The 25,968-nt window shown below is 39.5% G+C and overlaps 1 protein-coding gene across 1 annotated transcript in view; it reads right to left on the minus strand.

Annotated features, from left to right (window-relative positions):
• Positions 1-25,968, minus strand: part of LOC126336755 (bone morphogenetic protein receptor type-1B) — a 177,012-nt gene that overhangs the window by 18,657 nt on the left and 132,387 nt on the right. The window contains exons 2-5 of the mRNA XM_050000757.1: positions 24,681-24,856; positions 20,967-21,187; positions 14,666-14,792; positions 4,907-5,099 (exon numbers count right to left, since the gene is read on the minus strand). Coding sequence (XP_049856714.1) covers positions 4,907-5,099; positions 14,666-14,792; positions 20,967-21,187; positions 24,681-24,856 — 717 coding nt within the window. The remainder of the gene's footprint in view (positions 1-4,906; positions 5,100-14,665; positions 14,793-20,966; positions 21,188-24,680; positions 24,857-25,968) is intronic.

A 25,968-nucleotide genomic window follows, 5' to 3' on the forward strand; every position in this document is an offset into this window, starting at 1 on the left:
CTGTAATAAGCTGGTCAATTAAGAGACCACTACATGTTGAAAAGGCACTTCCCCCACACAGGGTGGTGACAACTGAAGTCCCCGAGGAGAAGAAATGGGCGCTGGAGTTGCTGTATAAATGTAGACAGACCAACATAAGGAAGTGGTCTGCGTAGAAGGAGGTAGACATTGCAAACGATGATTGCTGGAGTTGTTTCCACTCTAACTACTATTGCTTCCAGGTTGGTATGAAACGGTTCCAGTTACTAATGACATCTGAGCAAACCAATGTGTAGACCCCTCCACATGCTATCCCGGGGCAGCATGGTTTCAATGGAACACCCAATAACTAGGAAATGTTGGAGAGTGGTCATCACAGAAGAGCGTTTCTTGAAGAGCAAAAGAGAACGCAGAACAGGAGGAAACAAGACACGGTATTTCCAGTGAGTGATGATGGTATCTGTTGCAGCTTCACTGGATTATCGTATGGCGAGAGTCCAGGAGAGACATAAAGGAGCTAAGCAGAGGTCAGTCTCACGGCCAGTGGTCATCACCAACACGGATGGAGTGACATCCACAAATAATATGTCACACTTAGGTTGCGAGGGGGGAGATAGCGCCTACAGGTGTGTGTGTGTGTGTGTGTGTGTGTGTGTGTGTGTGTGTGTGTGTGTGTGTGTGTGTGTGTGTGTGTGCGCGCTTTTTTTTTTTGGGGGGGGGGGGGGGGGCACGCATGCCCACGTGGGAGTGGGGAGGGTTGTCCTGGGAATTATATTTCTCCTTCTCCTCCACGTCCTCTTTTAGGGGTGGAGGAGGGCACGGCACAGAGGGGGTATAGGTTTCTCCAAGATCCGGAAATGAAAAAGTCTGGGCGACCTTAGGGCTCACAGATGGTGGTAGGCTTGCGGCCTGAGAGACTCCGGAGAGAGCGATCGGGGAGGGGGGGGGGGGCTCACCACTGGCAGGTGCCGGAGAAGGGGGGGGGGCAGGTTGCCAAAGGAGAGGGTTTGGGAACTATAGGGGAACTGGAGAGGGGGACAGGGCTGGGGTAAGGAAAAGGTAGGGGGTGGACAACAGGATGTGGCAAAAGTTGAAGAAAGTGATTCCGGATGGAGGCTCTCATATTTGTGGCAAGCCTCAGCATAAGACAGGCACTCCAATAACTTGTACTCTTGGCTCTTCTTTTGTCTCTTGTAAGCTGGGCAATCTGGCAAGCAAGGAGAGTGCCAGTCATGACATTTGACACACAAAGTTGGTGGAACACAGTGGCTTCCCTCATGGATTGGGCGGGCGCGCGCGCGCGCGCACACACACACACACACACACACACACACACACACACACACACACACACACACACGTCCCACTGTACAGCGGGAAAACATGCCCAAAATGCAGGCACCGACAGGGGTGATGGTACGTACGGATTCACATCAAATCTGTAGCACTTAACCTAGACCTTCCCTGGGAGGGTATCCCCTAGAAAGCCAGAATGAAGGCGCCAGTATTGGTGCGATTGTCTTTACAACCCTTCTGCACAAGTTGAACAAAATTAATGCCGTGTCGCTCAAGATTAACCTGGAGCTCCTCATAAGTTTGCAGGATGACATCGCTATGAAAAATCACTCCCTACCTGTACCTATTCAGTGACTAGTGAGTGATAATAGACACTGGGACATTGCCAAAATGATCACAAGCATGTAGAGCTACAGATTGGGCGGCAGAAGAAGCTTTGATTAGAAAGCCCAACCGCATCTTACCGAGACATTCCACTTCACCACACTTGTACCCGATATTCTCCACAAAAACCAATGGCTTTGTGGCAGTGAACGTGTCCCCATCTGTCCTAGTACAGACGTGGTAGTGGGAAAAGTGTTTATCCCAAGACTGCAAGCTTGGCCTTCCTCCCAAGGTGTAGCCAGGAAGGAATGGCTGGGTCATACGAAGCAGCATTCAATGATCCTTCATTATATGAAGAGACAGCCACTTGAGAAAGGTCAGATTTTTGCAGCTTGATACGCTTCATGTGCCAAGCACCCATCCCGATACCACCCACTCCAATCAGACGCTCTCTCCATGGGTGCCACCCTGCTACAGCAAGGGCCACCTGGCATGGCGGCCATTGCTGAGAGTTCTTATGCTACAGGAAGACAAGTGACTACTCCCTGGCATACATGGGGAGGGAACAACTAGGGCCTCCATAGTGTGATCCCTTTGTTATCAGGGGGCTCACAGCAAGACAGGTAACAATAAAGCCCCACCACAAGGCTGGATACAAATGCTAGTGACTTAGCAACCTAGCAGGATGGAGGGGGGGGGGGGGGGGGCTATGGTGGGGAAAGAAAAGGCAGAGGAATCCACACTTCAGATGCTAGGGAGGGACTGCTTTCCTACATAGTTCACATTAAAAAAACAGAAAATTAGAAGTGTAGGTCAAACCTCAAGTGGGGACCTGAAAGCCAAAAAGGATGAAAGAAAGCAGACAGGAGGAATAAAATTGCAATCAATTGATGGAACCAGTTGGAAAGCCAGGTCAACATTAATCTGAACACAGAGAGACAGGAAGGAGGGGGCAGTGAGCAATGGGTAAGGATAGGAAGGGAAGGGAAGGGCAGGGTGAAGGAAATGCAGCCAGGGAAGGAAGAATGGGCTACAAGAGCTTAGGGCCCCATGTGCACCCCCCCCCCCCCCCCCCCCACACACACACACACACACACACACACACACACACAATGTGTTCCCTGCTTGGGGGGGGGGGGGGGGGGGGAGGGGTGTTATTTTTATTATTGCTGGCAGTGTAACCTTCCATTATGTATTGCAAATTAAAACTGAAGGAACTGGAAAGTGGTAGGAAACGGAGAAGATGAGATCCCCATAAACAGAAAGAAACTAGTTGTTGAGGGTTTCAAAGGGAGCATTAGCAAAACAAGTGCCCAGCACAGGGGAAAGAAATACAATTAAAGATAAATTGGTAGCTTTGAGGGATGAAACAGAATGCAGCAGAGAATCAAAATGGAAATGCCTAATAGGAATCCCTGGATAGAACAACAGGTCTTTTAATTAAACAACGAAAGTAGAAAATATAAAATTGCAACAAATTACAGCACAGAAAAGAGAGCAGTTTCCAACACAGGTAAAAGGTAGTTCCAAGAGGTGGAAAGAGGTGAAGGAGAAATGGCTAGAGGAGCAATGGAAAGCTGAAAAATTATGCACGGCTATGGAAAAGGCAGATGCACTGGGAAGCCTATATTAAGCAAAGATAGGAAGACTGGAAGGTGGAAGGAATACATTTAGAATAGCTACACAACAGAAATGACCTGGAAGACGATATTAATGGAAAGAGAATGAGAGATAGATGAGGATAGGATGAGGGATGTGATATTAGATTAAGAATTTGACAGTGCACTAAAAGACTTAAGTTGAAACAATGTACTTTAAACTTACAACATTCCAAAAGAATTATTAAATTCTTTGGGAGAACATTACATGATAAAACTGTTCCACCAGTTACACAAGATAAATAATGTAAGTTAGCTACCTTTGGATTTCAGGAAAAATTCAATAATTTAGAATAAGGTGTCGACAATGTTGACTGTAAGGTACACTCTGAAATTCTGAAGGTAGCGCAGATAAAATACAGTTGCCTACAACTTTTACAGAAACCAGACTGCAGAATAGGAACTGAAGGTCATGAAAAAGAAGCAGTAGCTGAGACGGGTGTGAGAAAGGATTGTAGCCTAATGGTATCCCTGATGTTCTCGATTTTCTGTACTTCTTGATAAAAATGCAGATTGTAGAAGTAGTCCGAAAGAGAACTGAAATTCAGAAAGAAGAAACAAGATTTAGAGTTTTGCCGATTGCAAGAACAATTGAACAGAATGCACAGTGTCTTGAAAAATAGATTGCAAGATGAATATCAATGAAAGCAAAACCAAATGTAATGGAATGTAATCAAATTAAATCAAGTGATGCTGAAGGAATTAGATTAGGGAGTGAGACACTAAAACGGGTAGCGAGTTTTGTTATTTGGGCAGCAAACTAAGTGTCAATTCCCAAAGTAGGGAGGATATAAAACGCAGACATAGCAATACATCAGGTGATAGCTCGCAACCTGGGGTCAAGGAATCATCAATCTGGTAATGGATGGAAGTGAAGAGGGTAAAAATTGTGGTGGGAGAACAAGGCTTCACTACAGTAAGCAACTCAAATAGATGTAAGTTTCAACAGTACTGCAAAGATGAAGAGTATAGAATTGCATGGAGGTCTGGATCGAATCATTCTTCAGGTTGAGGACAGCAGCAGCAGCAACAAATTTACCATGTGAATGCAGCATCTAAGCAAGCTATTTTTGACTTGTTTTAAGTTCAGTGGAGCAGCATAATTAATTATTATAGTATCAGCTAAGTTCTTGGAATGTGCACAGTATCGGGTATTACAGTGTAACTTAATTCCTAGTAAACTTTATCTCATTTGTCAGCACTCAGATCAAAGATGGGGGAAAATGACAATAGGTCTTTTATTGACTCCTGCTTAGTAATTTGCTCTCATGAGCTTCAAGAATGATTAAAGAATTAGATGAAAGGCAGTAAATGTATCTTCAGGATACGTTCATCTACCCACTCAATTATGGAGTAATATTAACATGCATTGATGCCAAGTGACAATTTATTTACACACTTAAAAAATGTAAAGATAATTTTAATTACAATTGCACAGAATGTCAAGGCCATGGATTCTAAATGGTGGAACTAGGGATTGGTAAGCACACATGACTTGAAACAAAAAGGAAATTTATTTTAAGCATCTACCACTGCAGAATTTGAATACAACCACTGGAAAATTAAATAATAGCAAATAATAACACACAGTATTTCTGTAATCCATATACTATGCCTCCTTTATCTTTGGAACAGGAGAGAGAACATACCTAGTATATTTTCATGACGCATTAAAACTGTCTGGTAAATTTCTGTTTCTCTGAACCAACTTGCTTCTTCTGTAGTAAAGAATACTTTCACTGCCACTTTCTCTCCTCGCCATTTCGCCAGCCACACTTCTCCGTACCTGCCCTTCCCCACAGAATGTACCATCTGTATTTGCTTTGCTATAGTGCGCTGAACCTATTGAGGAAAATCAAAATATTAGAAGCTAATAAACCATAGTAATCATCTAGTACAAAAATTTGTGCTATCTATAGAGCAAGGAAAGGTCTTCTTAATGGCTGATCTTCCTTATTACATCTTTTTATTTCTTACACAGAACATGGGACTTGGTCACACAAATATTAAATTAACTGTTAACAATGTAGGAAAAGATTTACCATAAAGAAGACAAGTAAAATTGCGGACAGGCATGATTAAAAGACACACTCATGGAGTTTTCAGCCACAGCCCCCGTCTCACTCACACACACACAAAGCAAACTCCAGACCTGAGTCTCTCTCTCTCTCTCTCTCTCTCTCTCTCTCTCTCTCTCCTGATGAGGGCTGTGGCCGAAAGCTAAATGTGAGTGTCTTTTAATCATGCCTGTCTGCAGCTTTATTTTTACTTTTCTTCTTCTTCTTCTTCTTCTTCTTCTTCTTCTTCTTCAGTAAGTACCAATCTATCTATTCCTACACTGTTTATATTCCTACCTGGAGTTCCTATTGTTTGAACTAAAAAAAAAAAAAAAAACTGAAATACAGGTTAATGAGCTACAAACAGATTCTAATGATGAACTAATGCCCCTTAAAAATACTACCCCCACAACATATTTATTACAAATTTGTAAGTATCATACCTTCAGTAAGTAATTTTACTGTTAGGGTAGTAAAAAGAGGACTTTTCTCTCAAACTGTTCAAATAATAAAAGTAACAGCATACTGATATGCACTAAAAAGTATATTCAATACCAACCATTAACTTAAATTACATGGAAAATGTACTAATTATTTTCCATACTGTACACAACATCAATATAATGAATAATTTAGGTCTTCTGTTTGGTGGCTTGCAAAAGGAGTGTATTTTACTTACAACTGTAGTGAAAAGTGCTTTTACATTGTCTGTTTCCCCATTTAGAACAGCTGAGAGCAGACGTGCCCTTTTTAGAATTGGCCAGAAGTATTTCATTTCCTTTAAATAAATCCAATCGGGGAGACCATGAAGTGCTTTCCTTCAGAGAATCAGCAGATTTTTGCTGGGCAGAGGATTTTTGAATATTCGTACATTAATGTGTGAGGTTTTTTGAGTCGACTTTTGCCATTACTGGTGGGATTTATTATTCAGAGTGTATATGCGGACAAGCAAAAAAAATTCCCGGATTTCTTGGTTAAAAATACACTTTCTCCCGGGTGGAACAGTTTTTCCCTGTTAATTGACAATATATTTTCGCTCGGAACTGTAAACTTATCAATCCTTTGAATGGTTACAGTTTTATACATGGGCATAGAATTTCCCAGCACTTTAGAAAGCGAAACTCAGGGGAAAAAAACACCTTTTGGAAAGATGTTTGATGTGCAGTAACATGTATGCTGAATATTTTCTTATTACGAAATTATAAATTCGAATTCCACCAAACACCGCATGTTACTTTCAGAAGCTCTGAAATTGAGATTGTGATGTGTATTTGTAAGCCAGTCATAGCACATGTGACGTGATCTCACCAGCTGATGACAGCGGATATTCAGAGCTTCGAACACGTGGTATAGTCGGCCAATAGCAGCATCACTGTTATGTAGTGTGAACACACGAACAGGGAAAGTGAATGGTTTGAATTAATATATATAATGTTGCTACAAGAAAAACAAAGCTTTCACATATAATATTGGTCTCGAAGGCCAATAAGCTGAAAGAGAAGCTAAGCTTTCACATATAAGGTTGGTCTTTTATGCAGTATTACATTTTAAGATATGTCACACAAATCTGCCATTAAATTTTTTAATAATGACATAAAACTGTGATCTTCTGGGCTATACATTCTTCTAAATGGCTCGTCATCAAAGAGCTGATTTTTAACTGAGTCCCAGATTCTTAGTGAAGTAGGCTTCAACCTGATATTATGCTTTCAATGCGGTTTTGAGATGTAAATTTCCTTGGGTACCAGTACTTTGTTATCTCATGCCTGTATCTTTGTTATGGCATAATGCCATACATGCTAGAAGATGAAAACGTACACTTGAAATGCCCTGAACAGTTGAAACTAGCAAACAGTTTGGAATTAAACCCTTTGTTTCAAATTTATTGACTGCCTCAGAGGAAAAGATTAATAAAAGAAAATTTCTTCAGCAAACCGATAAAAATAACTTCATTGTTTTGCATGGCAATTAATGCTTGACTGTCAAAGGTGGAACTGAAATAAAATTTTAGCCTTCCGTAATTATGTGAATGTATTTTAACTCACATGATAGCTCCCGGCCAAAGAAATAAATTTTGTTTTCATTTGAAATGAGTACAGTAGATACAGAGGAAACAGCAAAATCACTAAATGTAAACACGGGTCACACGGAGACTACCCACTGCCCTATTATAACCCAGACTGCTCTGCGTATCAGACCCATATCTACGATATTTCTGAACCAGAGCAATAGTAGATAGTGGCATCCCTCAAGCGTTTGAGATAGGAAGCCAAAAAGTTTTAAAAAATCAAATTTTCAAAAATATGTTCATTTTGTAGCGCACATCTTTCTGAAGATGTCTGATACATAAAACATACGTGTCCAAGGAATTTTAAGACATGGTATTTGATCGTAAGTGTGTCAAAGTGCAGTGCCACACCTCTTCACACAGCATTCTTCTATCGCACGTCACTGTATTTCGGTCTGTGGAATTGAAAGGTGTATATTTTGTACTGGATGCCATCAAACTATACTCGGGACAGTGGAAATTAAAATGTCCTATGGTACCTCTCCTGCTTCCAGTCTGCTAGTTTGACATCCTGCCTCACTTTTTTAAAATAAAATAAAATAAAACAAAACAAAAAAAACAGAAAATTTGCACTCTTTACTCCCTATTAGCTAACAACTTGCTGCTTTGTGTGACATAAAATTAAGTATAGAACACACAAAACCAGTAAAGAGAAGAGAGAAGCAAGACAGTGCACATTTCTTCAGTCCTAGCTCCTAAATTTTTTTTGTCTCTATTCTTACTACAGCTTTACATGGCGTGCTTTCCTTTCTGCGAAAGGATCTGTTACCTCAAAGTTTGTCAAACCTTTTGCTACATGAAAAAGGTACTGTAAAAGCTGTAATTACAAATAGGCCCAAGACTGGTGTGGTTTCTCGACCTGATTACCTGTATTTTGGCACTGTCTGTGAGATAAAACAAAATAGGCCTTTATAATACTGCAGCAATTGTAACACACGCCAAATAAACGAGACTGTTTTGACAGAAATGGTCATTTTTATAATACTCCAGAATATAATTCTCAAAGTACCAATATCAAATGCCTATTAAGCCTACTACAAGCAAAAAGGTTTATGTTAGGAAATAGTTTTACACTTCATTCATATGCTCCAATTTCCCAAGCAGGAGATCAAAAAGTAGTAGTGCGAAATTTTTATATAAATTTGGAATCGCCATGTTCTTCCATAATTTAAGTGATGTCATCGTTTCTTCTCTACATCTACATCCATACTTCGCAAGCCACCTGACTGTGTGGCGGAGGGTACCCTGAGTACCTCTATAGGTTCTCCCTTCTATTCCAGTCTCGTATTGTACGTGGAAAGAAGGATTGTTGGTATGCTTCTGTGTGGACTCTAATCTCTCTGATTTTATCCTCATGGTCTCTTCGCGAGATATACGTAGGAGGGAGCAATATACTGCTTGACTCTTCGGTGAAGGTATGTTCTTGAAACTTTAACAAAAGTCCGTACCGAGCTACTGAGCGTCTCTCCTGCAGAGTCTTCCACTGGAGTTTATCTATCATCTCCGTAACACTTTTGTGATTACTAAATGATCCTGTAACAAAGTGCGCTGCTCTCCGTTGGATCTTCTCTATCTCTTCTATCAACCCTATCTGGTGCAGATCCCACACTGCTGAGCAGTATTCAAGCAGTGGGCGAACAAGCGTACTGTAATCTACTTCCTTTGTTGTCGGATTGCATTTCCATAGGATTCTTCCAATGAATCTCAGTCTGGCATCTGCTTTACCGATGATCAACTTTTTATGATCATTCCATTTTAAATCAATCCTAATGCGTACTTCCAGATAATTTATGGAATTAACTGCTTCCAGTTGCTGACCTGCTATTTTGTAGCTAAATGATAGGGGACCTATCTTTCTATGTATTAGCATCACATTACACTTGTCTACATTGAGATTCAATTACCATTCCGTGCACCATGCGTCAATTCGCTGCAGATCCTCCTGGATTTCAGTACAATTTTCCATTGTTGCAACCTCTCGATACACCACAGCATCATCTGCAAAAAGTCTCAGTGAACTTCCGATGTCATCCACCAGGTAATTTATGTATATTGTGAATAGCAACGGTCCTATGACACTCCAGCAACGGTCCTATGACACTCCCCTGCGGCACACCTGAAATCACTCTTACTTCGGAAGACTTCTCTCCATTGAGAATGACATGCTGCGTTCTGTTATCTAGGAACTCCTCAATCCAATCACACAATTGATCTGATAGTCCGTATGCTCTTACTTTGTTCATTAAACGACTGTGGGGAACTGTGTCAAACGCCTTGCGAAAGTCAAGAAACACGGCATCTACCTGTGAACCCGTGTCTAAGGCCCTCCGAGTCTCACGGACGAATAGCGCGAGCTGGGTTTCACACGACCGTCTTTTTTGAAACCCATGCTGATTCCTACAGAGTAGATTTCTAGTCTCCAGAAAAGACATTATACTCGAACATAATACATGTTCCAAAATTCTACAACTGATCGACGTTAGAGATATAGGTCTATAGTTCTGCACATCTGTTCGACGTCCCTTCTTGAAAACGGGGATGACCTGTGCCCTTTTCCAATCCTTTGGAACGCTTCGCTCTTCTAGAGACCTAAGGTACACCGCTGCAAGAAGGGGGGCCAAGTTCCTTCGCGTACTCTGTGTAAAATCGAACTGGTATCCCATCAGGGCCAGCGGCCTTTCTTCTTTTGAGCGATTTTAATTTTTTCTCTATCCCTCTGTCGTCTATTTAGATATCTACCATTTTGTCAACTGTGCGACAATCTAGAGAAGGAAGCACAGTGCAGTCTTCCTCTGTGAAACAGCTTTGGAAGAAGACATTTAGTAATTCGGCCTTTAGCCTGTCATCCTCTGTTTCAGTACCATTTTGGTCACAGAGTGTCTGGACATTTTGTTTTGATCCACCTACCGCTTTGACATAGGACCAAAATTTCTTAGGATTTTCTGCCAAGTCAGTACACAGAACTTTACTTTCAAATTCATTGAAAGCCTCTCGCATAGCCCTCCTCACACTACATTTCGCTATGCGTAATTTTTGTTTGTCTGCAAGGCTTTGGCTATGTTTATGTTTGCTGTGAAGTTCCCTTTGCTTCCGCAGCAGTTTTCTAACTCGGTTGTTGTACCACGGTGGCTCTTTTCCATCTCTTATGATCTTGCTTGGCACATACTCATCTAACGCATATTGTACGATGGTTTTGAACTTTGTCAACTGATCCTCAACACTATCTGTACTTGAGACAAAACTTTTGTGTTGAGCCGTCAGGTACTCTGTAATCTGCTTTTTGTCACTTTTGCTAAATAGAAAAATCTTCCTACCTTTTTTAATATTTCTATTTATGGCTGAAATCATCCATGCAGTAACCGCTTTATGATCGCTGATTCCCTGTTCTGCATTAACTGATTCAAATAGTTCGGGTCTGTTTGTCACCAGAAGGTCTAATATGTTATCGCCACGAGTCGGTTTTCTGTTTAACTGCTCAAGGTAGTTTTCAGATAAAGCACTTAACAATATTTCACTAGATTCTTTGTCCCTGCCACCCGTTATGAACGTCTGAGTCTCCCAGTCTATATCCGGCAAATTAAAATCTCCACCCAGAACTATAAAATGGTGGGGAAATCTACTCGAAATATTTTCCAAATTATTCTTCAGGTGCTGAGCCACAGCAGCTGCTGAGCCCGGGGGCCTATAGAGACATCCAGTTACCATGTCTGAGCCTGCTTTAACCGTGACCTTCACCCAAATCATTTCACAATTCGAATCTCCGTCAATTTCCTTCGATACTATTGCACTTCTTATCGCTATAAACACACCTCCCCCTTCACTGTCCAGCCTGTCTCTGCGGTATACATCCCAATCTGAGTTTCGGATTTCATTACTGTTTACATGTGGTTTCAGCCAACTTTCTGTCCCTAGTACTATATGGGCGTTGTGACCGTTTATTAATGAGAGCAGTTCTGGGACCTTTCTATAGACGCTCCTGCAGTTTACTATTAGCACATTAATATTGTTATTACCTGTTGCATTTTGCCTACTCCTGCCTTGCCGCGTCTCAGGAGGCGTCTTGTCGGGCCTAGGGAGGGAATTCTCTAACCTAAAAAAAACCCATGTGCACTCCACACGTACTCTGCTACCCTCATAGCTGCTTCCGGCGTGTAGTGCACGCCTGACCTATTCAGGGGGACCCTACATTTCTCCACCCGATAGCGGAGGTCGAGAAATTTGCACCCCAGCTCTCCACAGAATCGTCTGAGCCTCTGGTTTAAGCCTTCCACTCGGCTCCAAACCAGAGGACCGCGATCAGTTTTGGGAAAGATACTAGAAATAGTTAGCTCTGATTCCACCCCGCAAGCGAGGCTTTCCGCCTTCACCAACTCCGCCAACCGCCTGTACGAACTGAGGATGGCCTCTGAACCCAGATGGCAGGAGTCATTGGTGCCGACATGAGCAACAATTTGCAGTCGGGTGCAGCCAGTGCTCTCTATCGGATCCACATCTTGGATGAGACCCCCCCCGGCAAGCAGACAGAGTGAACACTGCCCTTCTTCCCCGACCTTTCCGCTATTTCCCTAAGGGGCTCCATCACCCGCCTAACGTTGGAGTTCCTTCCTCGTTCTAACAAACAATGTTGTTATCACTAATTCTGTATTCCTGCCAATGTCAAAGCTTATTTGCCGGTTAACTTTACTAACCCTGTCAGAATCACCAGTTTAGTTATCCCGCAATTATTCTCTGGTCAGGCATTATTACGTGTTTGTACAGCGTGTTTTTCATGCTACTTCCAGAATAGACCTTGAAGCGGCTGCTAGCCGGAGACTATACAACTGGCCCTCACTAGTATAACGGTCTGGCCAAAAATTTGTCAAAATTTCCTTTTCTTGGACACACCGAGAAGTTAATACGTAATCTTTCTTACCTGTTATTCCTGTTAGTTGTTTATTCGCACTCTGGTAGTCTGAATCTATGGATTTCACTGGTAATCATAACAACGCTCATCATTCGCAAACCCAATCAACCACATAATCAGACAGTGGTTGTCCTCCTTTCATTTGGCTATGCTATGCTATGCTTAACTTGTATAGCTCCTTTTGTCTGCAGGAAAGTTTATTTCTAGATGTGACGAGGATTCCATTGACAGAGACATCACATACACTATGCACACATTCACAAATCAACTTATGATTCATTCAGAAATCAACTTAGAATGTGTTCAACAATGTTCAAAAACCGACACTGACACATTTCAAAGTCATACGAATAATCGATAGACCAACATGCACTGGATGCTAGGCGCTTTGTGAAACAAGCTTGGGTGTGCCAGTAAAATTTTTCCTGGTAGGACCTAGCTGCCCCCCCCCCCCCTCCCCCTTTTTTCTGTGACTGCTTACACAGCCAACAGCCACGTTTCTGTAGCCAGGAGCGGGAGAAGATACTACTCAATTGTGCATGCGCATGATCCCACTTTTAACTGCTAAAACAAATCTAATGTTAACAGTGTGACGTCATGCTCATCAGAGACAATTTGTTGTTACAAAGCCTTTGACATATTTTTCTGTTGGCAGACGCTTGTATTAGCACTGTGTTTTGTTGCTGTATATGGCGCATTTCCTTTGCAATTTAAGTTTTATTTTAGTTTTTTCTCTCGTTCATGTTTGATTGCTGCAGTATTATTCTGCAGTAGCAGGATTCAGTAGTATCCTTTGTTAGAGTATTGGTTCTTACCAGTCAAAATTTAAAAATTTAACTGATAACAATGAAAAATTAATAAATAAGTATTAGTGCATTGGCTACTAGCAAGGCCTTTGCTGTACGCTTATGTTCTACTGGCACTGTTGATCAGGCTAATGTCCGTCTATTTATACGAGGGCCAAGAATCCAGTATAAATAAAAAAACTTAGATTAATTTATGGCTAAAGCCATTTAGCCTAGGTGGGTTATCACCCAATCGTTGAAAGTATGATAAACAGCTATTGCCTTCATTGTAAGTGAGGCTCTCTCATTAAAACTAAGAAACATCAAATGAACACTCTAGGTTAAGGATCCAGCTGGGATGTACCTCAGTGAGCATCACTATGGTGTGCCTTACTTCACAGTAACCCTTACTATTGACAGGCACAAGGTAACACATACTTTACATGGGTAACTAACTCTACTATTGATGCAGTTCGTAATTATTAACCTGTGGTTACCACTGAATCTGTTTTTATCAATGCCACTAGGCGGTTGTGTTTGTGCGAAATGGTATGCACAGGACCACCGGCTTTATGATAATGACTAATTATGTTTTCTGCTGTAACACGCAATAATAATCATGTCAGAATTTTATTTGTTTAAGTTTTCATTCTGACCAGTTAATGTGGAAAGGATAGTTGCTACTCACCATATAGCAAAGATGCCGAATCAAAGACAGGCACAACAAAAAGACCGTTGGAAAAGTAAGCTTTTGGCGACCAAGACCTCCGTCGAAAACCCACCCACCCACCCACAACCACCCAGAGAGAGAGAGAGAGAGAGAGAGAGAGAGAGAGAGAGACTGGCTTCTGCTTCCAGAGATTTGTGTGTGTGTGTGTGTGTGTGTGTGTGTGTGTGTGTGTTTTTTTTTTTTTCAACAAGAAGGCCTTGCTGGCCGAAAGCTCACTTACCGTCACTCTTATTCGTGACTACGACTCAGCACCTCCACTATATTGCGAGTAGCATCTATCCTTTTTATAATATCGTTACATTCCAACCTGGAATTTCCATTGTTTGATTTTGCCTGATCAGTTGTGTTTCTCATGCAATATTTAAATTGTTGGCTAACTGTATGTCGTATATGGTGCATTTTAAATATCAGTATTATCAGCCAACTGTGCACTGATCAGATTGACAGAAAGGTGGAACGTCCCATAAGTCACCTTAGTTATTCAGATTTCTGTTTCATAATAAAACTGCTTGTGTCTCCCATTTCTCTTCCACCCTCAACAATTCCAAGGTCTACGCAATGACTTATCGATAGTCAAGCTGGATCAATTTCTGGTGTCCAGCACTGGTTTCACTATGGAGACACTGGATTGTTGAATCTCTCACCTGATTCCGAAGACCAACCCATTGTAAGGCTACAAAATTTGAAACTGAAGGATTAATAGAACAGATTGTTTCAGCCCAAATAACCCTCAAGTTAAAAAAACTCAGCGCTACACTCCCCAACCACGTTGCCCTTTTACAAATGTTTAAACAATTATCCCGGTATCCTTTAAGAATATTATTACTTTCCTAAGTAAGTCTGCCTAGCTGTTAAGAACACTTACCAGCAAAGGAAGACCAGATCCTGAACCAGAGCTCTGGTCTATTAGCTCCTGTAGTGTACCACTATTTGTTAGATATGGATCACAACTGTGTTCCATATAAAGCCGTCTATCTTCACGCTTTTTGTACCTATAGACAAAGAAACTTATGAGTTAGTCTACATCCTTCATTTACCCACACAAAGTTAGAAGTCCAAGAGAAGTGGTAGGAGAAGGAGAAGGAGAAGGAGTAGGAGTAGGAGTAGCAGTACTACTACTACTACTACTACTACTACTACTACTACAGAGTTCTCACCACAAACACAATCTATACTTTAAACAAGTTGTCGTTACTGGTACACAACTCTTGTGAGCACACACAATTTTAATTGATAATGAATCATTTCTCACACAAAAGAACAGAAATGAATCAATATATTTCAATAGAGCTCATGCTAAGGGTGTTATTTTATACCCTTCAGCAAAATATATTCTTTAAAACTGGTGCAACATAGCTATTTGTCGGCACTAGTAGGGATCACACTTATTCGTCGAATTCCCCATTTGCTATCCATAGGTTTGTCGAACAAGTGCACATACGTACACACCAAGTTTGTCAAATTTAACCTCACATTTGAAGCTGCTGTCATCATGTTGCAAAGCATTATGACTAGTGGGAATAGCTACAATGCAGGCAAAGCATTTCTTGCTTTTGACTTCAGCACTGTGTACAATGAAAAAAAAGGAAAGATGTTGGCCTGGAGTATCATTGAAATTAAAAGATAAATAAATGCATGAAAATCTGCCGAAGGAAATATCAAACTCAGTACCTGATGATTACATAAACTTTCTCCAGACAGACAGTCAAACTTCTAATAACTTGTTACAATAACTTCACACTCACACTGATGAACACACTGTTATGTGACAATCTATTCTTTTCTACTCGATCCTCTAATCAAATTTTATTAAAATACACAATGTGGAAATACATCCACTGCCCATTAAAAACAGATAGCTCTGCTTTTTTAATTTTATCTCATGTGATGTGTATACAATACTGATTTTCTTCAATGCCTTCCTGTGTAATATATGGCTGGGGAAGATGAAATAGCTCTATCATTTTGGTTATTGACAGTGCTCTTATTTCTATCCTTTAGCACAGTTTCCATAATTGTAGAAACTCTAAAGACAATGAGATGAACTCTTTCTTGCTAAATCTGAGCAGTAAAATATTATGAACAATGTCTGCCATCTTGTCAAATGTACCATCAATCAAAATTCCTCCTTAGCATGTCAAACAAAGCCACACACTGCAGTATAATTTGACAAGCTAGAAAAACTGGAAAACTGTATGAGCATTTATGGACACCTTAAGAAATATGTATTTTTAGCTACATTCTAAATTTACAAATTGAGATGTGTAAGTTGATATAATTTCTGACCTAGCAGTACTAATGCTGTAATACAAATGTCCCAATGTCAAAATAAGGATGTTATCTTTATGTGTCAGGTGTATCAAGTAAGTGGAAAATTCCCATGTATACCACAATGGCACACACATTTCAGTCTGGAAGTAGTAAAGTTCATTAACTTGAGACCAACAAGAAGTATCAATAGGAGTATTCCTGCATATTCAAGCATTTTGAGAGTTTTTAAGTCTGTCAGTGAATGGAACAATTTCAAGTATGGTACTTCCACAAGCAGTTATGAAGTCTTTGCTTGGTGTTGGAATGCAATGAAGTATAAATACTCTCTCCATTTACAGTAGAAATATTAGTCTGAATGGCAGTAAAAATTGCAGGTGTGATATCAAAGGTTAAAGTTCCGACTTTCTTAAGAGCAATGTCATTAATTCAAAATAACAAGCTCATTTGGAGATAAACAGAAAGAGATATTGGCTCTAGTCTCAAAGTTAAATTTGATTCATAATTGACGACAATAGCTGCAAATAAAGGATGATGACAAAAAAAATTGTCATAACAGTTACAATATATATTAACTTATGCAACCACTGTTACTGAAATTTCAAATTTGTATTATCGAAACAGATGCATTATATTATGCCTCTAAAATGCCAGAAATAATTAAATTTTACCGAAAATTGTTTTATTTGTGATCTCTGCTGTTGACAAATATGAAATCAAGTAGTGTGCACTGTGACTGCTTTGCCATCTAAACAGGTCACATTTACAGTTTCCCACCTCTTCCCCCTCCTTGTGCTCAGATACCATGCCGTGGTGGTGGTGGTGGTGGTGGTGGTGGTGGTGGAGGAAGTGTGCAGCCAGGTGAGAGAGCTATGCCAATTCCCGATACAAAAAATACAGAATTACAATTGCTAAAAATTAATTGTTTTAAAATACAGTAAGACTGTGGTCGTCCAGCATCTGTAATCCAGAAACCTGACAGTCTGGCAGGCATCAAATTTCCCCAGATTTTTAGCTTGGCACTGTTGGCAGTACAGATGAACAGTTGATGCCTTTGAGAAATATTTGAACTGTTCAGCATGGTACTTTATCAGTAACAATTGTCTGCCTTAATGAGCAAATATATTTTCGCCAAATTTACAGCCAGTTCCACTGTTAGCTTTGTGCTACAGTCGAGTCTATGTAAGACGATCTCTGACAGCTAACAGTGCTGTTGCCAGTTTCCAGTTGCTACATGCAAATGGCTGCAGGTGAGAACAATAGCCTCTACAGAGCCATGACAACATGGACAAGACTGTGTTATGTGATTGGTTGAAGTCGACACCCACAGCCGCTGTGCCCAGCCCACTCCAACCACCAGCAATTAACTATGCCGTGTGTACTAAAGGATCACAGTCATTAGAGCAAAAGTTAAAAAAAGGAAGAAGAAGAAGAAGAAGAAGAAGAAGAAGAAGAAAGCTCAATCCAAGAAACAAGTTAGCACTTCCGCAATGTTTCAGAGGGCACAGAAGAAAATTTTTCAGCGGAACAATCGGTGACAAATATGACTCAGACATATTCCGTATAACTATGCATTCCAAAGACAGTGATTCTAATTACATTGCACCATTTAATTGGCAACATTTTCATTAACTACTGCTTGTTCATTACAAATCAATGGTGCTGATTTTATTTTGTAACTAGAGCACAAAATTTGTCAGAAACTGAGACCTAAGGTCCCTTGTCGGTGTAAAAAAAAAAAGGATCTCCTAGGCAACAGATATGGCTGACCTAGACTTGTGAAATTTGGCAAAAAGAAACAAGGTTTTGCAATATGAGTAAAGGAAAAAAAATCAGAAAATTCTTAATTATAATGACACTGTCCAGTCACATTAATGTGATCACCTGTCAAAATCCTCTATATATCCCCTTTTGCAGCACAAAACACTGCGAGAGATGCAGAAAGAGTGTCAATGAATGAGGTTCTGGAATGAACTGATGGGGGGATGTGGAGCCATACCAACTCTAGTACCATGGCAAACTTCTCAGCTGAGGACACATGACAGGAACAGCCTGATCGAGGTCGTCCCACAGATTCTGCATTGGGTTTAAGTCTGGGGAACATGATGGCCAGAGGAGTACAGTAAACTCAACCTGGTAATTTTAAAACCATGCTCACATTCTGTAAGCTATGTTACGCATTGCATTGTCCAGCTGGTGGATGCCACTGTACTGAAGAATAACAAACCAAATGTAGGTATGGAAGTGGTCTGCAAAAATAGATGCATACTTGTGTTGATCCAATTGTGCCTTCCAGAATACCACAAAAACATTCTTCAGGACAAAATGCTCCTCCCCCATCCCCTCCCTCCTCCAACCTGGACTCTTCTGACAATTGTTGCAGGGTGTTTGCTTTCAGGCATTTTATGTCATATGCACCTTAGGCCATCTGTCAGATTGAGCATAGAATGTGAATAGCCTGAATAGGCCAACTGGTGCCACTCAGTGAATGTCCAGTAGTGATATTGGCATGCATATTCGAGCCTTCATCAATGATGAACAACAGTCAGCATAGGTACATGAACCAGTCGTCGGCTGTGGAGAATCATATGCAGCAACATTCGCCGAGCAGTCCTGAAGAGATGCCCCTTGGTTCATCTGGGTGGTCAGCTGCTGAACAATTTAAGGACTATTCACCCACATCCATCATCACCGCTGCTGTTCATCTATTATTTATGCATGTGGTGCATGACATTTGCTTCAATGCTTGTTGTAGAGAGCACCATTTTGTCATACACAGTGTACTTTAATCATGGCAGCACACTGCCAGTTTACAAAACTAAGCTGTTTCAAAAATGCTTCCACCCTTGGCCCGAAACCAATTACCATGTCCTTTTGGACACCAGATAAATTGCTCCAATTGTATATTATGACAATGACTGTACTAACCCCCTGCCCCTCCACCTGACATGCTTTATGTCCAGTGGCAATGCTTCCATTTGCAGTCTTTGAGTGGTTATTGCATGTTGACATCAAGCATAGGCAGTGGTCACATTAATGTGACTGGGCCGTTTATATCACATGAAAAACATTTCTTTTGTCATTTGTTATCTGATTTCAAACTTAAAACATTTTCCAAAGACTTTAAATTCCCTGGACCAATATCTTATCAGTATCAATGTAGATAACAAGCAAAAATTGTCAAGATTCTCATTTCCCTGAATTGACATACTGTCTACATATATGAGCCATTTCAAAAGCCCTGCACACTATGCACGTGTGACCATTACAGTGATGTCATCAAGTAGAAATTCATGTCGGTTGTGAGTGAGACTTTAGGTGAGACAGTCATGAAAGTGTGTGTGCTGGTTTGTGTCACTGTGTGTAAATCAGTTTTAAAGTGGAAGCTGAATCTGAGTCAAACTGGATTACATGTTAAGAGCATCCCTACATCAAAATCAAATTGCTACATGGGAAGAATCCAAGAACCTACCAATGCATTGACAGACGTGTTTCGAATACGCGTGAAGGATTTTAGTACACACAATATCACAGTGGCCTACTTGTTTCTGTGAAGTGGAAGGCCATCAACTGCAATAGACTACACCTTTCAGGTCATTGTTAATGAGATTTTGAGAGAGGATTGACAAAAACGTGAGCAAATTGCATATGAAACCAGAATTCCTGCCACTTCAGTTTACAGAAGCATAACAGAAAAGTTAAAGATGGGGAAAGATGCTGCCAGATGGGTTCCACATGAGCTGAGTACAGAGGAGAAAGCAGATCACAAAAGAAATGCAGAAGAACAGCTTCAACATTACTGAAAAGAAGAACAGTTTCTGTTAAGGAGTGTTGCACTCCATGAACCCTGCATACAAGATTTTGAGTCAGAACTGAAGTCTCAGTCATCACAATGGAAAAGTTCCAATTCTCCACACCTGAAAAAATTCTGCTGCCAACAGCCAATGGTGAAACTGATGTAATCTTTGCGTATGACATGAATGGGATCACAGCTAGAAATACAAGCATGTTTCTGCAGAATGTTGTGTGTCCGAAAATTCTTCAAAGAAGGCCTCATACTTGCAGCTGGTGTTCTCATTTTGCATGATAATGCAAGACTGCATACTGCCCCACCAGCGAGAGAAACATTTGACAAATATGGATGGGAAATACTTCCCCATCCAACACACAGTCCTGATATGATCTCGCCAGACTCTGAACTGTTTTCCTAATCGAAATAACAACTCCATGGAAAACATTTTGATAGTGCCCTGTCTGGAAAACAGAAGTTCTTAAAACAATGGGAAGCTGTCATATGCAACAAGATTCTATTGAAGACCTGGAAAGGTATTTTGTAAAATAATTATTTTCTTTGATTGTACCTTACAATGTGCTGAACTTTTGAAATGAACCTCATATATAGTTAAATTTGTAAAAACCCTGTGAGTGCAAGTCCTACTTGTAGGGGGCCAATTTTTTAATACTGTAATCTCCCCTCTTGTGTTTAATAAATAACATTACTTGTTTTTGTCTGTTAAAACCACAGGTTTTTCTAATAACCCTTCTTTTAACTAAGTATTTAAAAATGGCCTTGGTAACCCATCGTATTTGATAATGCAGTACAGACAGAGGCACGAGTCTGCTGGATTATAAAGGTCCTACTGTAGTGACTGGAAACAAAAGGTCATACAACTTTTTTCATTATCGTATTAGGAATCAGCCTGGTGTCTGCTGGACCATGTTACTGGAAGAAATTGCCTTCACAAACAGAATTTAAATAAAATAGCAGCAAAATACATAACAAATCCTAAAACTAAAACAGCAAACAACTATCAAGACAGAGAGAAAATAATGAAGTGACAGGTGTTTGTAATCTCTATTTATTTGGTTTTCAGACCAGCTAGTGGTAACTGACCTACCTCAGATACACACATGCGATGATTACTAGAAAAATTATGAGGCAGATTGTTATTGACACAATGAGAGCAATATAAGGTATGCTCTCATCATATCCAAATCCTGGTTTTGGTGTTGTAACTCTGTTTTCTATTTTTGGTTCAAGATTCTTGTTGCAGTAATCCGTATCATTACAACACAAGATCGACCTTGCTATTTTATGTGGGACCAGATTTCCTTTACACTGCAAAGAACAGGAAAATACCATATTTATTAAAAACATTATTGTTACACAGTTACTAAGTATGTATCTTAAAAGTTAATTTAAAATGCAATAGATAGCACGAGAGAGAGAGAGAGAGAGAGAGAGAGAGAGAGAGAGAGAGAGAGAGAGAGAGAGAGAGAGAGACTACGACAGCTCATTACAGGAACTTCCTTACATCCATTACTCTATATGAATGTAAAGGACAATTTACCCACCTCTCAGTTTGCTTCTTCCTTCCCATGTACTTGTTCTTTCACTGATAATAGACAACCATTTACCATAAGAATACTTGAAAATAATAGCCTTATCAACCGCTGAATATGGTACCCCAGGAAGACTTTACAGCTCATATGTACAAAGAATAGATGTCCGACTAAATAACACAAAAAGAATGATTACTGATATTCTCAAATCAACACCTACAGAATGTCTGCCAGTACTATGCCCCCTCCCCTCCTATTTCCGGCCCCAGCTATGATGCATTAAGGTTCTCAGGTACAAGTACAAAATGATCATGGATAACAAAAATCTATTAATCCATCAAGATCCCCATGACACAAACCATAACTGAGTCCACTATAGGTGAGCACCAGCAATAACAGCAAGACTCATTGTGAAAGCTAGGTTCAACTTTACTAAAGCATGGACTCAAGAATTGACTGGACTAATAATAATAGTAATAATAATAGTAATAGTAATAGTAATAGTAATAATAATAATAATAATAATAATAATAATAATAATAATAAACAGTAGATCACATCACAAGCGGATATGCAATACTAGCAAATACAGAATACCCCAGAAGACATGATAATGTAGAAAAATAATACATTAACAGCTTGCCTTACAACATAAACTTATAAAACAACACGTTCCCACATACAAGTATGCACCGCAAAATGTACTGGAGAATGATGAATACAAATTATACTGGAACAGAACCATTATAACAGATAAAACAACACCTCATAACAAACCTGACATCATACTCAACAATAAAAAGAAGAAATTAACACAACTAATCGAAATATCCATACCCAATACAACAAATATACAAAAGGAAACAGGAGAAAAAATTGAAAAATACATCCAACTGGCTGAGGAAGTCAAAGATATGTGGCATCAGGATAAAGTTGACATTATACCAATTACACTATCAACTACAGTAGTCATACCACACAATATCCACCAGTACATCAATGCAATACAGCTACATCCAAACTTGTATATACAACTACAGAAATCCGTAATTATTGATACATGTTCAATTACCCGAAAGTTCCCAAATGCAATATAACATATACCGTACAGTTAAAAGGAAGTCACGCTTGATCAAGGTCCGCGTCACTTTTTACTTCTGACCAGACATAACGTCTGAGAAGAAAGAAAATAATAATAATAATAATAATAATAATAATAATAATAATAATAATAATAATAGGCTGAGTGAACTATGGAAACTAAATGATGAAAGATTAACAGGAAAAATTCACAAAATCATATTAAACATTTGGAAAACAGAACAGATCCCTTCTGAATGGAAATGCACACTCATCCATCCACTCCACAAAAAAGGGGACAAAACTGAACCAAATAATTACAGGGGTATCTCACTCGTACCAGTCACATATAAAATACTATCAAAAGTTCTCATGAATAGATTAGAACAAGCTCATCCACAAATAGGAGAATACCAGGCTGGTTTTCGCAAGGGACGATCATGCATACATGCATAGAGCAGATCTGGAATCTGGAAATGATTCTCCAGATGAGAAACACCCGAAACACAGTGGTTACTTTTGTAGATTTTAAAAAGGCCTACGACTCAATAGATAGAGTAGCGCTCTGCAAGACACTGGAAGAATTCAGCATTGACAGAAAGACAAGAGCAATCATTCGGGAAACATTAACTGACACAGTCTCCAAGGTTAAATTTATGGGGGATATTTCGGAACCATTCGAAATCCAAACTGGAGTGCGACAGGGTGACGGACTTTCACCATTACTCTTTAATATCATTCTTGAAAAAATCATCAGGACATGGGAAAAATAAGTCAAAGGAATCCAAATTGGCGTTAAAAAAGATAATAGATTCAATGTGAAGTGTTTAGCTTTTGCGGATGACCTTGCAATCCTCACAAATAATAAAAAAAAAGCCACTAACGCCATAGAGAAGTTACACGAAATTGCACAAAGAACTGGCCTGCAAATCTCATATGAGAAAACCCAGTACATAGAAAGAGTGCCACAAGACAAATTGCCTATTGTGACAACCCATGGGAAAACCGTACAAGTATCATATTTTAAGTACCTGGGAAAAATCATCCAGCCATCAGGGATCAACCTAAAGGCCAATGAGGAAAGAATAAAAAAATTACAGAGAGCATATAAACTCACGTGGAACTATTATAACAAAAAGCCCATATCCATTAATGCAAAATTGAGGGACTACAACACTGTTGTACTTCCAGAGGCACTGTATGCATCTGAAATAACACAAATAGTTGGCAAACTAAAATCAAAGAAATAGATAAACAAGAAAGGAAAATTCTCAGGAAAATTTTTGACCCGATACAAGAGTAAGGAATCTGGAAGAAGAGATCATCATCATCATCATATAAATACACAGACAAGATTACGGATACAATAAGGAAAAGAAGAATGCAGTTCTACGGACATATCCACAGGATGAATGAAAACAGAATTTCAAAGTGAATTCTTAAAGTAATTAACTCAGGCAGGGGAAAAACAAAATGGATAAAAAGTTGAAGAGGACCTCAGACAAGCACACACAACAGTAAACGATGCAGAAAATAGAACTGAATTCAGGAACATCATCAAAAAACAATTTTGACACCACAACACAGAAGAGACAAGGATGCAAATGGACAGCGGAGCGAAAGAAACAACACAGTGAACACATGAAGAAAATTTGGGCTCAGAAAAAACAATCATCATAAAGGAATTCAAGTTCAAACGCTCTCTTAAATGGGAATCATCGAAAATAATAATAATATGCTGTGTATCACCCACATCCCCTTGCCTTGTCACAGAAAACATGGTCAATACTAAACAGAATTAGAACGCAACACAGCAACTGCAGATCATCAGACCCATCACAGAAGAATGCCTCACAAGATCATACAAAGGCAGATCAGAAGACTTCCTGCTGGCGACTCCAAAGTCTATAGATTACAGAAATGCTCTAGAAGTTTTTTTATGAGGTTTTATATTCTAAATATTATGCTCTGCACTATGTATTTTTTTCGGCATGTCAAAAAGCCATAGCTAAATGAATAAATAAAATGTTTGCACACAAGATGAACGAGCATTTCTAATAAAAAGAAAGGTTTCATGCCATTACATCAATATGCACGTGACCTACAGGATATCTATGGTATATTTTCTGTTTCTGTAAAGGCAATAACACTAAAGCAAGGTAAATTTGCATAACCATGTAGATAATTACCTGCATCAGAACTCCCTCTGGTGCTAAGCAGCCATAAGTATGAATAAGTTCCCAAGTTCCATCCTTCATGGGGGCTTCTTCAATTGCTGCAAAACATTGTCCTCCAGGATAGCCAATGCATGTACCATTTGCATTATCTGGGCAGTCTCCATCACAGTAACACAGAACACCGTTTACTGGAAATAAAAAGATAGTAAATACTAATTCTCACTTAATAATGACATATCAATCAGATTATATTACACATTTTCGATGGAAGGAACCTAGTATTTATAAAAGATATGAAATGGAACTGGTTGAAGAATAATCACCTCTGTGGAGTGTTACTGACTGCAGCATAATTCCTTTACAAGGAAAAGAATATGATAACAGATTTAAATATCTGTTTGAAAAACAGTTAGAAAAATATAAACTGAAGTCCTAGCTTTTTTTCTACCAGTAAATTTTACACCGAAAACTAAATATCTAAACATTCATTATAGCCAAGCAGTCATTTACAAAAGCACTACAAGTTAATGTGTATGTTTCAGTACACTGTTATTCAAGCTTCTCATCCTGTCAACCAGACAACTTTGCAGTTCCTACACAGCAGGCCACATGGTGGGGAACAATTCCTCCATCTAATCTGAAGCCACATGTTTGATTGGCTAATAGCAGGGTCATCATCTTGTTAAAGTTCAGACATACTAATTTATTCACAGTGCTCCTCCATTACAGTCCCGGACACACACACTCATAAATACACCACAGAACACTGCTTTCACTCTTTCAGAGATTCAGATGTGACTTGTGACACAATGACCCGTTGGAGAACATATAGATGACAGAAAAAGTAATGTCTTTAGCTGATGCCTTGGATTTCAAACATCATCCATGCAGTATTATGTGCTTAACAGTTTTTGTAAACATGCAGCTGAGAAAACATATGTAGCACTTTAGAAAGAGTTTATTTATTCGGTGGAAGAGAAAAACTAGCTAAATCACCACCTGACTGCAATAGAATTTGCTGACAACATTTCATATCTTCATGTAGTTTGTTACCAGATTATTTTTCATACTAAAATTGAAGACTTGTTTGACACTTCCAAATGAAATTCAAATCTGGCAAATAATATTACATGACACATGTCTGAATATTAGTATGGCTTTACAATTTGAACTTATTTTTAAAAAATGGGCAATTCTTTCTATTTAACTGGCATCAGAAGTGCACCAAAAACTAATTCAGCACTACAATTTACACATTATCCAAATTAATTTTAAATAAATCTGCAATCAAAATTACCAC

The sequence above is a fragment of the Schistocerca gregaria genome, chromosome 2 (genome assembly GCF_023897955.1).
Source record: "Schistocerca gregaria isolate iqSchGreg1 chromosome 2, iqSchGreg1.2, whole genome shotgun sequence".
NCBI lineage: Eukaryota > Metazoa > Arthropoda > Insecta > Orthoptera > Acrididae > Schistocerca > Schistocerca gregaria.